At 39.2% G+C, this 17,981-nt stretch overlaps 1 protein-coding gene across 1 annotated transcript in view; it reads right to left on the minus strand.

Annotated features, from left to right (window-relative positions):
- The window catches only part of VEGFC (vascular endothelial growth factor C), a 77,591-nt gene that overhangs the window by 26,867 nt on the left and 32,743 nt on the right, over positions 1 to 17,981 (minus strand). Inside the window, exons 2-3 of the mRNA XM_024744956.1 lie at positions 4,337 to 4,550; positions 2,736 to 2,926 (exon numbers count right to left, since the gene is read on the minus strand). Of these exons, the coding sequence (XP_024600724.1) occupies positions 2,736 to 2,926; positions 4,337 to 4,490 (345 nt within the window). The 5' untranslated portion in view covers positions 4,491 to 4,550. The remainder of the gene's footprint in view (positions 1 to 2,735; positions 2,927 to 4,336; positions 4,551 to 17,981) is intronic.

Genomic DNA, 17,981 nt, shown 5'->3' on the forward strand with positions numbered 1-17,981 from the left:
ACTTCACATGCTCCCATTTATACTATAATTGAAAGTATAAAAAAACAGATAAACTCAGGAAAGAGTGTTACCTGAGTGCAAGCTTTTACAAGCTGCAAAATCAGTAAAAAGGTCAAGGGCAAATGAAAACAGTGCCATCAGGAATTTCATGTCTTGTTCTCCTTGCTTCGTAAACCTCCTTGATAAACACTACTTAGTAGGTGCTTTACCACATTTGCTTAATTGAATTTAAATTCAAATCATCCCTTTTACCTTAAAAAATAAATCTGAGTGGATTCTTTGGGTGGGAGAAGGGCATGCTATTACAAAATCAAAGGGAGAAATGGGTGGGATATCAACGACTGAATCTTAGCTTTCCCTGGGTATTAGCTTCCGATCTCTCTCCTGATACAAGAATTCTCTCAGCAGCAGCAACCACATAACGGCTTCAAACCACATTCATCAATATGAGGTTTCCTCCCAAGTCTATAGCTGGAGATCCAATCACTGCTGTAGAATTCTAGAATTATATGCCCAGTCTTCCTCTGGTATCTCCACCTAAATACCACTCAGATGCTTCAAAACCAGCCTATTCGAAACTCTGCCTTTGACTCCAAATCTGTTCCCTTTTATTTAAGTATTTAATTAGCGCCCAGTGTTCACTACGTGCCAACTACCGCGCTGTTATGCCCCATGGTAATAACCAAACACAGCCTTTGCTTTCACGGGGTTTAGAGCCTGGGGAATAAGATAATCTGACAGACAGATAAGGTAATGATGCTATGTTGTATGGGTAATAAAGGGTGCTATCGGAGCACAGGACAGGATGCTGTGAAGGCGACGTTTATGTCTAGGCCTAAGGATGTGTAGAAATCAGCTCGATAAGTGGGGACGTGGTGGTGATGTGTAAGGAGGTGTTTCAAACCCAGGCTGCAGTACTGGAATGACTTGGAGGTAAGAGATTTTGACATAATTTAAAGAGTAAAGGAATTGGGGTATTTGTGGAAAGCAGTTTTTGCGGGAAAGAGCAGAGACGATTGAAGCTGCAGATTTAAGTAGCAGCCAGATCACGGAGGGCCCAGGAAACCATGTTAAAGGATTTAAACTAAAGAAGACACCTGAAGAGGAGCGTCATCCAAAATATTTCACAACTTAGAAGGTTGGTATCAACCGATCAGAAGAGATGCTAGCCTGAGCAGTCCAATCAGAGAAGGCCAGCTTATCAATACCCTCGCTGTACGCTGGCTCAGTCGCAATAGGCAGTGTTACAGGAGAGTTTTGAGCAGCATCTGATTTCTCATTTAGAAAAGAAAAAACTCACTGCTTATAATGTGGCAAAGGGATTGGAGGGAAGTAGGAAGGAGGTATGACATCAGTTAGTGGGCTGGTCCATGCGTCATGCCCCAGGTGATTGACGGATGCAGCCCAGATCAGAGTGGAGTCAGCAGAATGAAGACACAGATGGGTTCTAGAGACGTTTGGAAGGTAGAGTTAACAGGAATTATTGACTGGGCTTCTGGTGAAAGCAAGAATAATCAGACTGACCAACTAAAAGAACGGCATCATTTACTAAGAGAACGCTGGAAAAAGAAAAAGATTCATTGACTTTTTTGTTTATTTGTGAGGGTGGGTGGAGGTGGGAGACAGGCCGTAACTCCAGCGTGACACAGGCTGACTCTGACCTGTCTGGGGAAAGCTGAGTCACGAGGCTGAGTTGGTTGTGCGGAAACCACGAGAGAGGTCTGAGCTGGAGATAAAGATTCGGGAGTAATCACCAGGAAGGGCAGAAAGAGAAGGTGAGGAAAGAGGGTGTGTAGAGTCAGAGGCGGGTGTCCGGAGCGGAACTCGGAAGACTAAGTACTTCCTTTCCAACTGACTTCAAACTTTTAACTCCAAAATTCTGCACATCTTTAAAAACTTGAAATGCTAAAATGAAAACTACTCCGTTGTTACACATTTTAAAGCCACTGCTATGCAGATCAGAACTTATAAGAATTGTGATTATCGCAAGTATCAAGTCTACCGAAAAAATCCAAACAAAATGTGAAAACATACACCAACAAGAAACCAGACAGACTTCAAAAATGGCATAGGTAAATCCCGATTTTTTTTTTCATATGAGCAGATAATTGGGAGGAAGCAGGTAAAATGAATCACAGCAACATCATAAATGTATTATAAAAGTAATCCTAAATTCTGTGAAGCTTGGAGGTGAAAGAAGATTAAGTACAGCTCAAGTACCATAATAATGAACAGTATTGTCTAGGACCCATGTCATACTGCTGAGCTGAATTATTTTAAAATATACACAATTAAAGGTATTCAAAAAAATTTATTTTAATTCCAAAATCCCTCATGTTTATTTTCTCTAACTTTGAAAAAGATAGCGTTTTCTTTTCAAGAGACTCAGAAGGCTGCCATGCCTTTGATAGAGTTTGGCTTGAATATAAAAACAGCATCATGTTTTTAAATCTTAATATCTTTTTAAAATGAATATTACTTTCTGCAGAATATGCTACTGGCATAAGCATTTCTATTTGACCTTTAAAACGTGGCTTGGATGCCACTCTGCAAAGAGAGTTCACGAAGCATCAATTACTCTTTCGGTGATGGTCTACCATGGAAAGCACCAACTACTGGGACGTTAACTTCGTTCCCCAGAGACAAGACAAGAAAGTGTGAGCGGGACTAAGGCCCTCTGAAGGCCGCAGGGATGAAGGCGCCCGGGTGCAGGGCTCACGCAGAGCCCGGCCTACCGCCTTGCTGAGGTAGCTGGCGCTGGTGTTCGTGCACCGCTGGCCCTCGCTGTTGCAGCAGCCACCGCATCTGTAGACGGACACGCACGGAGGCTTGAAGAAGGTGTTTGTCGCTGCTCCGAACTCCTTCCCCACATCCACGCACACTTCCCGCGGCACGCACTGGGTCTTCCTCCACTCAGTATCGATACCTGTCGGGTCACAGGGAAGGCCGTGAGTCGCACGGAAGCCGCCAAGGCGGAGACACCCACAGCAGCTGGAAGCCACTCACATTTGATTTCAGAGTGAAGAGTTAAGTACAATGCATAACTTTAGAGGAATAGTTGATGGGATCCTACATCGCCCCGTGAATTGGAATAGGATATAATCTTTAACAGAGCAGCTAAAGGTATTCTCTAAAAGAAAAAACAGCTAACATCCAGACGCTTTCTCAAAGTGAGAATAGAATATTGATTCTACGGCCCTTATGTTTGGTTTTCTTAAGAAAATGAACATTTAATATACAGATGTTTATAAAACCCACAGAGACTCGTGCTCGTTTGCTATCATACGTAGCATTTTTGACGTCTCAGAGCAAACATAAACGTGTTTAATTTTTCTTTTTTAAACGGAGATGTAAATGAGAGGACGGCTTTGGTTTTGGATTCAATTCAAAACTCATTTTCAGGCAGGCGATCTGGCAACCTCGGTAGTGTCCTGGTGATAGGTACTTGAAGTGAGAGGGTATTTTCCAGCAACTGGGACATGTATCCTGAACTTAAGCTTTTTTAGGAAAGTCAAAATCTAGTCCTTTCATGCTCTCTCTTGGAATTCTGTTCCCAATGAGTCAGTGCTTTACCTATAACACTGCTGACTCTTTAAAGACTGCATTAAAAATGATGTACTTCTTAAATGTTCTAGTTTATTTTCCCCCTATTTCCCCTCAAATAATGTTTTGGGGAAAAAAAAGATATAAACTACTGCTATTCAACCATAAAACCATTTTGCTTGTTTGCTTTTGTTCTCAAAATAATTTGCAATCTCAAACCTTTACAGCAGTTAACATCCAACAACAGGAAGGAGTTAACGTTTTAAAAGTGTCCACCTATTTATGCTATGGCATTTTGAGCAACATCATAATTTTTTGTGGCTGTAGCTTTACCAAAGTCCTGCTCTCAAGCAAGTTCCCGAAGCAACACAGAAGCAAGTAGCAGTTGATAAGGTGATTTTGGATGATCTAGAAATTAAACGTTTCTATATCCAAAGCTAAAGAAAATGTATGCGCAATTATTTTTATGATGCAGAATGTTTAAGTGATTAAACTGGTACAGTGTGTAAAATGTATCTGTATGTTTAAAAATTTTTTCCGATGGGACATCACCTCAGTTAAAAAAAAAAATTACAGTGTGTTGATATGCACGCACCTCCCTGTCTTTATTTTTCAAGAAATCATCTTAACCACTCAGAGTGAAGTCATAAAATTCTGTAGTTTGAAAATAATTCTTGATTTTGTTGGTTTATTTACTTTCGGCCCTAAAGGTATTCAGTCGTATCACAAATGCTGACAGCTTTTCCTGGGTGGACGTGTGAAGCTGACTAGATATTCTCTTCCCCGTACTTACTTTTTAAGATCTCTGGGTTGTAGTGTGCTGCGGCCAACTTTAGAGTCCCTTCTGTCCTCGTATTGGCGTTGGCCTGCTCTCTACTGTGTTGCCAGCCGCCTTTCCTTAACTGACACTTGTACATTTTCCAGGATTCAGGGTAGAGCAGAGTCATGAGCTCGTCTACACTGGACGCCGACCGCAGCTGCTCCTCCAGCTCTCTGCCTGCATAAGCCTGTCAAAGTGGCGTGCAAGATCAGTTACCTGTCAGAGTAGGCATGTGGGACAGATGCACCAGAAAACCTTTAGCCTTGCTTTATGTCTATCTATCTACCTATACAAATAAATAAATAAATATATACATAATATATGCATTAGAAAACCTTTAAGCTTGTTATATATGTATAAATATATATGTATATATAGTTATATATGTTATATATGCTAAATTTCTATTAAAATATTAGTTTTCCCCAGATTAACTATTCTTGGTAAAATTACATTCATCTTTTAATTTGAATCGATACAATTAAAATGAAATTAAATACTACAATTAAAATGTAAAATACATACTTAGTTTTTTGTTTGTTTTTTTGCGGTACGCGGGCCTCTCACTGTTGTGGCCTCTCCCGTTGCGGAGCACAGGCTCCGGACACGCAGGCTCAGCGGCCATGGCTCACGGGCCCAGCCGCTCTGCGGCATGTGGGATCTTCCCGGACCAGGGCACGAACCCGTGTCCCCTGCATCAGCAGGCGGACTCTCAACCACTGCGCCACCAGGGAAGCCCCCTACTTGTCTTTTGATGGACAAAGTATGCATTTGGGGGACTTCATAGCTAGAAACAGAATTGACAGTTCAGGAGGTATGTATTTATAAATACGGCCAAACCATTTTCCAAAGTGATTGCACCAACTGACAATTTATACTTCCGAGGGTTGTTCCCTGGCTCCATGCCCTTGCCCACAACTAGCAGTTTTTAAACTTTAGTCACTCTCCTAAGTATGGGATACTAACTCATTGTGGTTTTAATGAGTAATGCCTGGAGGACTGATGACACTGAACACTTTCATTTTATTTGGACACTGGGTTACCCTCTCTTAAGACGTGCCAATTAAAAGGTTTTGATCCATTTCTGTTGGCTGTTTTATTTGTTGTTGATTTATAAGAGTAAGATGTATTCTGGATACAGGTTCTTTGTCAAATATGTGTATTGCAAACATCTTCCACTATGAAACTTGTAATTTTACTTTCTCAATGGTGTTTTTTGATGAAGTAAAATTCTTAATATTAATGATGTTTGAACTTTTCTTTATGGTCAGTGCTTTTGGTGTATTTTAAAAAAATCTTTACCACAAAGTCATGAAAATATTCTTACGTTGTCTTCTAGAATCTTTATTATTTTACTTTTCAAACGTGGACCTACGATTAACTTAGACTTGATTTTTTAGTATAGTGTGAGGTTGAGGTCCTGATTCTCTTCTTTCCCACATCTAATTTTAATGAAAAGCCCACACTTCTGCCATAGCACTGCACTAGTTCCTTTGTTGTGAATCATGTGACTATTTACATTGGGTCTGCTTTGGAACTTTCGTTCCACTGGTCCTTTTTCTTTTTTTAAAATTTATTTATTTATTATTTATTTATTTGTTTTTGGCTGCGTTGGGTCTTCGTTGCTGTGCGCGGGCTTTCTCTAGTTGCTGTGAGCGGGGGCTACTCTTCATTGCGGTGCACGGGCTTCTCATTGCAGTGGCTTCTCTTTGTTGCAGAGCACGGGCTCTAGAGCGCGGGCTCAGTAGTTGTGGCGTACGGGCTTAGCTGCTGCACGGCATGTGGGATCTTCCCGGACCAGGGCTCGAACCCGTGTCCCCTACATTGGTTTACATTAGGCACTCAAGGATAGCAATAGCTTAGTAATAGTAGTAATGGTGGTAATAGCAGTAAACATGTGGGCAATAATTATATTAAGGGATATTCATTAAACTCCATAAAAGTTTCAGTTCTCAAAGCATACTTTAACATTAATTCCTATTCACTTAAAGCCTGTGTTCCTTGTGAAATCTCGTTTTCTCCCACCACGTCTACACAGTACTTAAAATCACATAATGCATACACAGAGATACATTTCTAACAAAATATCTAACTGAATTCTGATTTTTCTATGACAGATCATGTTTTGGAGAACCACACATACCTCATATAGAATAACACTAAGAACATGTGTTTGGGGCACAGATATACCTGCGTTTGAATTTCACCTTCTCCACTTACTATGAGTGTGACCTTTGAGGCTCATTTTCCCCTGTGAAATGTGACGACTGCTGTAAAAATGAGCTACTTTGAAATAAAGTATGTAAATAGCCCAGTGCTTATTTATAGTAGGTTTTTCGTAAGTGTAGAAAATGCTGATACTAACAATACCCCAAGCCTCTGGTTTCCCATTTATAAATGTAGATATTAAAATGTATTGTGCAAAGCTTCTGTGTATGTAAATAAGACAGTATTTGGAAAGGTAAAAGCTCATAGGAAGAAGGCTGGTACACTAAGCAGTCACTTGTCCCTAATAAGATGTTTAAAATAAATACCAAAGGGAAAATTTTATGCTTTTACAACTTTTACTGAATGACTACTCCGTGCCAAAGACTGTCCTAGGCATGCTAGTTATAACCAAGATTTCATTGAGTTTACCTGCTAGAAATGATATATAATTTTTTGAGGGCTGAGAATATTAATTATAAGATCCTCAAACTTGTTTTTTTTCAAAGAATTTGCTAATTTTAAGGCATACCTGTTTTGTATATTGCAATTACTTCCAGATTAAATTTTTTGTTCCTTATGTGCTTCTATGTCTAAAAGATTCCAGATTATTTACCAAAGTGTCGGCAGGGGTGGGGGGAATTTGTTGCTATGAAACAATGTTGAGTAAAGCAAAGTTGACTTATTTAACCAGAAGTACTGTGTCTGAAAACACAAAAATTTCATTTTGCATTTTTACTAACCTTTGAGCTCTTAAATTTCTCTTTATAATTAAAACACATTCAAGGATTTTTTTTCAAAATAGCAAAAGCATAAATTCTAAGCATGCTTTTATTTCTAAATTCATTTACTCAACTACTTATTTTTCTTTGGTACTGATTTTGGACCACAGTTGCACTCTGGCTCTGAAAGGGGTGTGAGTGTGTGTGTGAGTCTGTGTGACAGTGTGTGTGTGTGTGTGTGAGAGTGCATGTGTGTGTGTGGTGGGGTATGCTGAGCATACACACTCAGTAGGTAACCGAGCTAGAAGAATGATGAGAGTCTGCTGCCATGTGGAGTTCAGCGTTCCGGATCTGGAATGTTTTCTGGGGGCAGGACCTCTCAGTGTTGGGAGAACCACAGCCATTCCCTTATCAAGCCAGGTACTCCTAGATCCCCAGCTGCTTACTTCAGAAACAACTCTGCTCAACCCTGATGAAGTTCTCAGTAGTCTTCCTTAGGGTGTTAGCCAGTGTCAGAATAAGTTTTCCTTTAACAGTGCTCACCACCAGTTCATTTATCCCATGCTGGTTTATTCCCGTGCTAATTTCAAACCATCTCCACTTACTTCCATTCCCTCATTCCTGCATTCAGTGGACAAACCTACTTCACACTTCGTAAAGGAAACAGATGTTAAAGAGCAACTCAGACACAAAGCGAGTAAAATGTTTCTCCTCATCCTGCCCAAAGATAGCAACCCGGGCTTCCCTGGTGGCGCAGTGGTTGAGAGTCCGCCTGCCGATGCAGGGGACACGGGTTCGTGCCCCAGTCCGGGAGGATCCCACATGCCGCAGAGCGGCTGGGCCCGTGAGCCATGGCCACTGAGCCTGTGCATCCGGAGCCTGTGCTCCGCAACGGGAGAGGCCACAACAGTGAGAGGTCCGCATACCGCAAAAAAAACCAAACCAAACCAAACCAAAACAAAAAGCTGGCAACCCCACAGGTGCTTGGAACCATGCTATTCTAGCAACACTACTCCTCTTGCTCAGCCTTTCTCTCACTCTTTCTCTACTGTACTGTTCCTATTAGCATAGGAAACTGTGGTTCTCCCAGGTTTTAAAAAATAAACACAAACAAAAGCATCAACAAGCAGAAGAAAACCCTGTGTAAGCCCACATCCCTACTGAGCTATTGCCACTGTTCTGTTCTCCTTCACAGCTTCCATTCTGGAATGTTCTGTCTGTATCTCTGCTTTTCCTACCTCCTAATCACTTGTCAAGGCTCCCACAATTAACCCACTGGAACTGGCTTCCCACAGCTTCTGTGCGAACCCTCTGTACCCCACCATACTTCACACCTCCATCCTGCGGATCACCTGCTCTTATTCCAAAACCTTGAGTTCTTTTTCTCCCTGAGTCACACTTTTCCGCTATTCCTTCTGCTATTCCTTCCGCTATTCCTGGCTGTTATTATCAGTAACCTTTGCTGACTTCTCTGATACATAATCCTGAATGCTTGCATTCTCGGGGCTCAGAAATAGTTCCCTTACATCCTCCTTACACTTCTTTCTGAGTATCGTCATCCATTCCCAACCCTGAAAAAATGATTAGGTTTCTTAAGGTCTCATTCTTAACACATCTAAAACGGAACTGATGAATTTCCTCTCCAAATGCATTTCCTCCCGGGTTTTTCCCAGTTCATTAAAACTTACTAATCTATTGCTCATTCAAGAGTCTGGGAATTAACACTTATTATCTCTCTTTCCCTTACTCCTAAATATAATGTATCAGCCAGTACTAATAATCTTACCTCTAAAATATAGCAATTTTTCTCCATGTCCTTTGCTGACCTCCTAGTTTCTGCCACCAATATCTCTCGCCTGATTTATTGCATTACCTTCGTAACTGATCTTCTCAGCTGCCCTGTTTACCCCTCCAATGGACTCTCCACCCACAAATCACAAGAATCCTTGAAAAACACTCATTGATGGAATGATCCCACTCATCCAGGTTTCCGTGGCTTAGACATCAGATAAAATCCAATCTAAGGCCCTGAGCATCCGACTCCCATCAATGCTCCAATCTCATCTCATACCATTCCCGCCCTCAGTCATAGAACATTGGTATCTCCAAAATGCCAAGCTTTTTTCAAATTTAAAACCTCAGAAAAATCTGTTCCATTCCTAAAATTGTATGTAGAGGCACTGTACACGGGTGGTACTTTCTCTTCGTTGAGGCTTCAACTGTAAGGTCACATAATTACTGCAGCTTTCCATCCACTGTAACTAAATAACCTAATTGACATAAACTATTTCAGCACCTTTTTGTTCCCTCCATATTATTTCAGACATTGCAAACACTAGTTTATTTATTCCCTTGCATGCCTATCTTATTGCCTACTGTCTACTACCTTTGTAGGCTGGCAAATGGCATTTAGTCAAAGAATAAATGAAAGAGTAGGATAGGTTAAAATCAGTTTCCTGTCATTTTTCATGACATGGAAGAACTCTATAAATAATGCTTTCCTAAACCCAAAGAGAAACATTAGAAAAATATTTAAATGTAATTTAACTCAAATCTTATTAAAATGGCCCCAAAGTAATTATTGATAATGATGTATTTTTTTCTTAAGATGACAAAGGTATCTTTAGGAAAGAGTTTCCTGTTTAAACTGAATCAAGGAATAAGAAAATAAACACAATTTTCTTTTTAAAAGTAATATTGAAAAACAGTACAAGATTTTTATTTTAACTATTTCAACATTTAATATTTCAACTCTTTGACAAGGTTAAGTCAATGGTAGATAGTAAACATAGGAAATCCACAATACTTTAATCTGAATAGTTTTCTCTATCTTATTTTCATACTCAAAAATCATGTATGGATAGGAAAAAAATTTTAAATCCAGGAATACAAGAAAGACAGAAAGAAGGAAAAAAAGAAAGTCTGATCCACGCAGACTTCATAAAAAGTCACAAAACAAGTGTTTATCCATGAAAAGATAAATAAATAAATATTGGATTAAGGAAGACCCTATTCATTTTATATTTTAAGTGGAAATTTTTTAAGCACTTAATTGCATTTTCCCCCTTGAGGTAATGCAAAGTGAATTAAAGCACATGGCCTCAGAAATACATTCTGAAGTCAGTAGTTTGGGGCATGAACAGGAAACACAGAATTATGTTGTAACTGAAACATTACACTTTTAGCTCCTTTTTGCCTCACATCATAAAGGTTATCAAAAGCGTTGCAGAGCTCTATAAGGCTGCCATTCATCTTATTCCTCAAACTCAGGGATCTAAAGTCCAGGACCTTGGAGAATGATCTTCCTTTCACCACCTCTGTATCTCTAGTACACAGAGCCTTACTGGACTGTCACGTACCCTGTCTGGCCCTAACCTCTTATTGGCTAGAAAAAGCAATAGAAGTTTACAACTATCCCCATTTCATCAGAATGGAAGTCCTGCCACCCAGAAAACAAAGGTGAAGAGGACATAAGGACAGAGGTGGTTGCCAAAGACCCAAAGCAAAAGGGTACCAAACGAAAAACCAACAATCACAAAGTTCACAGAAAATTTAGGGGTAAGGACCATGAGTTCAGTATCAGTGAGAATTAAATATTTAATGTATACAGCCTTCCCCTTGCGATGGTAAAATATCATTGGACATAACATTTCTAATGTGCCGATTCTTGTATCAGTCAATGAGCAGAAGCAGTCATGGGTCATGACAAATGTATGACGAAGTAACGTCAAAACCTGTCATCTAGTTGGTTTCAGTTTTTGATAGATCTGATGCTTCTACACACATTTTTTTAAGTTTACTAACGATATTTATTGGCATCAGAGCTAAAACCAAGTCGGTCATGAATGAAAAATTAATCTTTCAACTTCCAGTTAAATTTGGCAAATTCAAAGCAATCGTACAGCTCTGCTTTCCTCCCCAGAGCTTCACCCTAAAGTAGGGGTAATGTATTATGAGCACAGAGGTAAAAAGAACAGGATAGGAGAGCATGGTAGATGAAAGATACTGATGTTTATCTTAAGATAAATACATAGAAGTGTTATCAGAGGAGACAGAGCTGAAAACCATGTGCCTAGAGCTGGGAAGAAGCAAGTCATTTTATGCCTCAGATCCACAAATGTATTTACTCACAGGTACTTGGCTAAATGGAGGTGAAGAAACAGGTGAACACGGGGAGACTGGTTGAAGTTAATGTAAAGCCCAAATTGAGCCCTCAGGTACTCCATTTATCCCCTCCACCCAGTCAAGGAGATAAGTCTCTGAAATCCTAGCCTGATCCTAGAGGCTCATTCCAGGGAGAAACTGAAAGAGGCAGCTCCAGACCCAGGGTCACTAGGAGAGCGAAAAGCAGGACAAGACTCACTGAAAAGGAGAGAGAACTAAGGAAAAGCCTACACAGAAAACAGTACATTTTCAAGCTCCTTACTTTGCTTGGTCCCCATCCTGGCTGGCAGCCGGACTCACACACCCTCAATAGCCGTCCACCACCGTGCACACCTACCCCCGCCCACCGAAGTCATAGAATGTTTTTTCTCTGGAGAGTCTCTGTGGCCACAGGGAAAAGATATATAGTTGCTTACAGAGATGTCTCCCCCAGTGAGGAAAAAAAACCCCAGATGTCTACCCACTCGCTCTATATTAAATCCTATCAGTTGACTAGCTCCACACCCAGAGGGAACTTCTGCTGATTTTTTTCAGTGATTCAAGCCTTAAATATAAACAATAACAACAGCAAAGGAAGGTAAGAAATTTGAGGGAAATCTCCAATGTAACAAAAAGAGAAATAAAACAAATGGAATCTAACAAAAACAGAAAATACAGGAAGTAGAATAACCCTTAAAGAAAAACCCTATAATATTTTCAGATATTATTAGAGAAGACATTATGAAACATCAACAGCAGAAGAAATAATACCAAACTTACACAAACACTTTGAAAAAATAAAGTAGGAAAAATACACGTACCATCTTATTCGATGAAGCCGTTATTACTGACCCCAAAGTGAGATGAACACATACAGGCAAAACAATTTCTTAGAGGCGTATTTTTTCTTCAGGCATTTAGGCAATATTTTTAAATTCATCTCTTGGCTCCTGATTATTCACTTTTTTAACATGTGGCAATTGCAGTTATCACTATTCAACAAATACTTAAGTTATTGTGTATGCGAGACTATTCTCTTTGTGGACATGGAGTCGGGTAATTGGAGAGCTATTGGGCATTGAAACCTGGACTACTTCATTTATATTTGCACAGTGAGGGAGACGGGAAAATGTCCACGTGAAAACCCAGTTTCTAGAGTGTGCGACAAAGGATGAAAAGAGAAGACTATGGGAGGACCCATTTTGAGGGCGAATACCAATTCCAGTCAGAATGGCCACCATCAAAAAATCTACAAACAATAAATGCTGGACAGGGTGTGGAGAAAAGGGAACCCCTCTTGCACTGTTGGTGGGAATGTAAACTGATACAGCCACTATGTAGAACAGTATGGAGGTTCCTTACAAAACTAAAAATAGAACTACCATATGACCTAGCAATCCCGCTACTGGGCATATACCCTGAGAAAACCATCATTCAAAAAGAGTCATGTGGGCTTCCCTGGTGGCGCAGTGGTTGAGAGTCCACCTGCCAATGCAGGGAACACGGGTTCGTGCCCCGGTCCGGGAAGATCCCACATGCCGCGGAGCGGCTAGGCCTGTGAGCCATGGCCACTGAGCCTGCGCGTCCGGAGCCTGTGCTCTGTGACGGGAGAGGCCACAACAGTGAGAGGCCCGCAAACAAACAAACAAACAAACAAAAAAAGAGTCATGTACCACAATGTTCATTGCAGCTCTATTTACAATAGCCAGGGCATGGAAGCAAGCCTACGTGTCCATCGACAGATGAATGGATAAAGAAGATGTGGTACATATATACAAAGGAATATTACTCAGCCATAAAAAGAAACGAAATTGTGCCCTTTGCAGAGACGTGGATGGACCTAGAGACTGTCATACAGAGTGAAGTAAGTCAGAAAGAGAAAAACAAATCTCGTATAATATCGCTTTTATGTGGAATCTAGAAAAATGGTACAGGTGAACTTATCTGCAAAGCAGAAATACAGACACAGATGTAGAGAATAAATGTATGGATACCAAGGTGGGGGAGGGTGGGATAAATTGGGAGACTGGGATTGACATATATAAATTACTAGGCATAAAATAGATAACGAATGACAACCTACTGTATAGCACAGGGAACTCTACTCAGTGATCTGTGGTGACTTAAATGGGAAGGAAATCTAAAAAAGAGGGGATATGTGTATACATATAGCTGATTCACTTTGCTGTACAGCAGAAAGTAACATAACATTGTAAAGCGACTATACTCCAATACAAGTTAATAATAAAAACGAAACAAAAAAAAAGATTCATTTTAGGCATGCTTGTTGGGAAGCATTTAAGACATCCATGTGGAAATGAGGTGGCAGTAGGATATATGGTTCTACTGATCAGGAGAAGTCTATCCTGTAAATTTAAATATGACAGCTGTCTATGTGCCTGGTTGGAAAATGAAGCCATGTGTGCGGTTAAGAAAGTAAAGAGTGAGCAGAGAGCTGCACAGAACCTAGGTAGGGGAGCTACAACCTGACCTTCAGAATCCAGAGGATGAACCAGTGAAATAGCCAAAGGAGAGGCAGAGAGAGGTATGGTCATGGAATCGAAAGATAAGAGAGTGTTTCTGGAGGGAGGGAATAGCTTAAAATGGAAGTCTAGGGCTTCCCTGGTGGCGCAGTGGTTGTGAATCTGCCTGCCAATGCAGGGACACAGGTTCGGGCCATGGTCTGGGAAAATACCACATGCCGTGGAGCAACTAAGCCCATGAGCCACAACTACTGAGCCTGCGCGTCTGGAGCCTGTGCTCCGCAAAAAGAGAAGCCGTGATAGTGAGAGGCCCGCGCACCGCGGTGAAGAGTGGCCCCCACTCTCCACAACTAGAGAAAGCCCTCGCACAGAAATGAAGACCCAACACAGCCAAAAATAAATAAATAAATAAATAAAATTTTAAAAAGATAAAAAAAAAAAAGGAAGTCTAATTCTTCTGCACACTTTGTAAGATGACAACCGAAAAGCTGCGTCACTGGACACTTGAGCGAGGGTGGTGACTGGTCTAGCAGCGTGCAGGGCAGAGAACAGGTGGATGAGACAGAGAGGTGGTGAGTCATTGGTTGATGTCTAACCCAAGAGATTGAGAATTTTCCTAACCAGTTCTTTCTAATTTGTTAAAAGAATGAACTTGGGTTTCGGGGTCTCTGAGATATAGATTTGAGGAACCCTGACAAGAAAGAGACTACTAAAAACGCACCTACAGGAGGTTTTCAAGGGAGCCAAATATTAATAACAATCACAAAATCCAAGATCCAAGATTCTCCAGTTTTTGAGAATAGACTTTGAAACCGCCTCACCTTCTAGTGGAATCCATGAAAGTGGCTGAAAAAGGCATGAATACATGACTTAAACATATCTGATAAAGCTCATTCCAAAATATAAAAATTTCCATTCAAATTCAATGGTAAGAAAACAACAAAAATGGGCAAAAGATCTGATCAGACACCTAACCAAAGAAGATTACCAGACGGCAAATAATTGCATGAAAAAATGCTCAACGTCATTGATTATCAGGGAAATGGTCCTTATAACCTTCACAGGATGCCACTTCACATCCATTAGAATGGATACAATTAAAAAAAATACAATACTAAGTGCTAACAAGTATGTGGAGAGACTGGAATCTCATATCGCAGACGGAAATGTAACATTGTACAGCTACTTTGTAAAAACCGTTTGGTGGTTTCCTATAAAGTTAAACATATGCTTAGCAGCCATCCCACTCCAAGATACTTATTTAATTGAGACGCAAATTTAAGTTCACATAAAAATTTGTACACATGCATTTATAGTTTATTCATAATCATGAAAACTGAAAACAATGCAAATGTCCTTTAACAGAGTAGATGGACACAACTATGATACACCCATACAACGGAATATTATTTCAGCAATAAAAAGGAACTACTGATATTTGCAACAATATAGAGAAATCTCAACTGAATTATAATGAGTAAAAGAAGCCAGACTCAAAAGGCTCCTTGCTATATGATTCTCTTTATACAACATCCTGAAATAGGCAAACCTATAGGGAGCAGATCTGAGTAGTGGATGCTAAAGGCTGGAGGTGGAGAAAAAGGTTGACTCCAAAGTGGTCCAAGGCAACAATTTTTGGAGAGGGCACTGACTGAACTACTCTACTACATCTTGACTGTGTCAATGGTTAACACATGTATATAATTTATCAAAACTCACTATAAAGGGTGAATTTCTCTATATGTAATTATATCTTAATTAAAAAGAATGGAACCTAAATCTAACTGAAATTTAAATATACGTAAACTGAAGGCTAAAGTACAATTTTAAACATCATCAAAGTACTTACACCAATAGAAACTAACAGGTCAGTTTAAAGCGGAAACACAACCTTAACACTACTGTTTTTTTCTTTAAAAAGTTAAATATATAATTTAGCTTTTTCCTAGAAAAAACTGTTTGGTACACACAGGACTTCATGAGATTCCTCTTCTTTTTTCATTTCAAATAGTATGATTTTACCTTCTGAGTTGAGAGCAATACTGTACTATCTTGCAGGACTTGAGAAACGTGGTAAACTGCGGTCAAATTTGGGCTTTGTTTCGAGTTACTAGCTAAGCAACTTTGGAAGAGTTACTAAAATTCTCTGGGTTTGTTTTCCCATTAAAAAGATACTGATTTTAATACTTGTATACAAAGTTGTTCTATTGACTTGTTTTTATAGACACATGCAAAGTACGATTAAGTAAAAGGTTGAATAAGAAAGTCAAGTCTACTTCGGGTTTAGGTGAAAACTACATGGTGTCTGCTACATTATCATCTGTAATTTTAGCAAATATTTTATAATTTAAAAACATTTAATAGTTACAATAAATGAGTTATATTGTGCTCAATACAAGCACTCAATAAATAGAAGGAACTATCACATTCTTATGTTAGAAAACCCATCTTTAGACTGGTAACAAAAAATGCACAACAATTTCTAAAACAAACGTGATGGTTATATTTTTAACTAAAAACAACTACCTTTACAAAACCTAATTTGTAGTCAGCATTGACTAATTACTTTTAGGAAAAGTAAGTGAAAGGAATTTGTAGACTATAAGAAATGGGTAAAAACTGCAAAAGTAGGAGAAGCCTAAAGGAGTATAAAATTATTTGAAAAGAAAATGTTTAAAATAAATATAATGTTGTCTGTATGTATATGTATATAAACATATTCATTATAAATTATATACTCACATGCAAAGTTTAGGATGTCATTAATAAAATGGTTGTGGAGAAATGTTTACCCAACTTCTAAGTATGTGGACTTACAATAATAATTTCAAGAAAACATTAAAGACAATGATCATTTTATGACTGTACCAAGGCAGAAGTTTCTTCCTTTTCCTTTAAACTATTGGCAAAGCAGCTATTTCTGATTTTGCTAAAGATGTCATCTATAGCTGTTGAAGGGGCCATTCTTGTTTGGAAAGAGTTTCCAGTGGATTCCTCTGTAGTGGAATTTTGCTGTTTATTTTTCAATGTACAGGGAATCTTTTTTCTGGCAATATTCAGTTCTCTCTTCTCTTGGAGCTTCTTCCTACCACACATACTAACTCTAAATAGATCCAAACACACCTTTCAATTCCCCAACTTCTATTAACAGTTCTCAAAACTAGTCTTTCGGGTACAATGAAAATCTGTCTTTCATTCTTTATTTTTCTTCACATATTTTTCAAACATCATTCTCTCTTATCCAACACTTTTATCCACACTTTCAGGATCAAAAATAAGATTGCTTTGTAATCTTTCTACTTCACCTTGGTAAAACTGGTGACTGCATGTGTTTTTACTTTAACAATTTAAATTTCAACAGTATAAAATAACTTGCATTATTCAGAACAGTGAAAATCTTTTGCATGTAAAAAGATAGAATTCTGACTCATAGGTTTTTGACCCAGTTCTATTCTTTATATCTTATAAGACAGAAAAGGAAAAGAAACAAAATATTAGTAGATACATACCACCACTACCTTTTCTTTTTCTTCAGCACTGGATGCTTTGGACAGAGGCTCTTAAAGGAAATCTTCCCAGAAACTAAATTCTTATCTTTGCCTATTTTGGTGCATAGGAATTCAGTGGAGTAAGAGATTGTGAAACATATAAGAGCTTGCAACTGCAGGCTTATGAATGCTGACACTTTGAACAGAATACCGTGAGGTTTAATCCTGGGGGACCTAATACTGACCTACAAGTGTGAAGGGACATTGGGCCAAGTAGCATCACACCTACTGCTTCAGGAGGTGCTTGCCATTTGGCTCAGTTCCAAAATTACTATTTGAAAAGACTGTTGTTTCCGTGAGGTATGTAAAATTCTTTCTCATAGTCTTTTGAAATCTATCTTATGTAAACTGGCACATTTTAATAGCTCTCTGTAATATGGAAAAGAGCAAGGGCTTTGGAAATTAATTGGTCTTAATTGAAAAAGGGGTACCTGTTTATTCAAAAATGGATTTACTTCCATTCTTTCCTGCTAGAGCAAAGGCACCATCTCCCCCTTTGAGGATCATCTCCTCCACG

Source organism: Neophocaena asiaeorientalis, unplaced genomic scaffold, assembly GCF_003031525.2.
Source record: "Neophocaena asiaeorientalis asiaeorientalis breed wild unplaced genomic scaffold, Neophocaena_asiaeorientalis_V1.1 scaffold267, whole genome shotgun sequence".
NCBI lineage: Eukaryota > Metazoa > Chordata > Mammalia > Artiodactyla > Phocoenidae > Neophocaena > Neophocaena asiaeorientalis.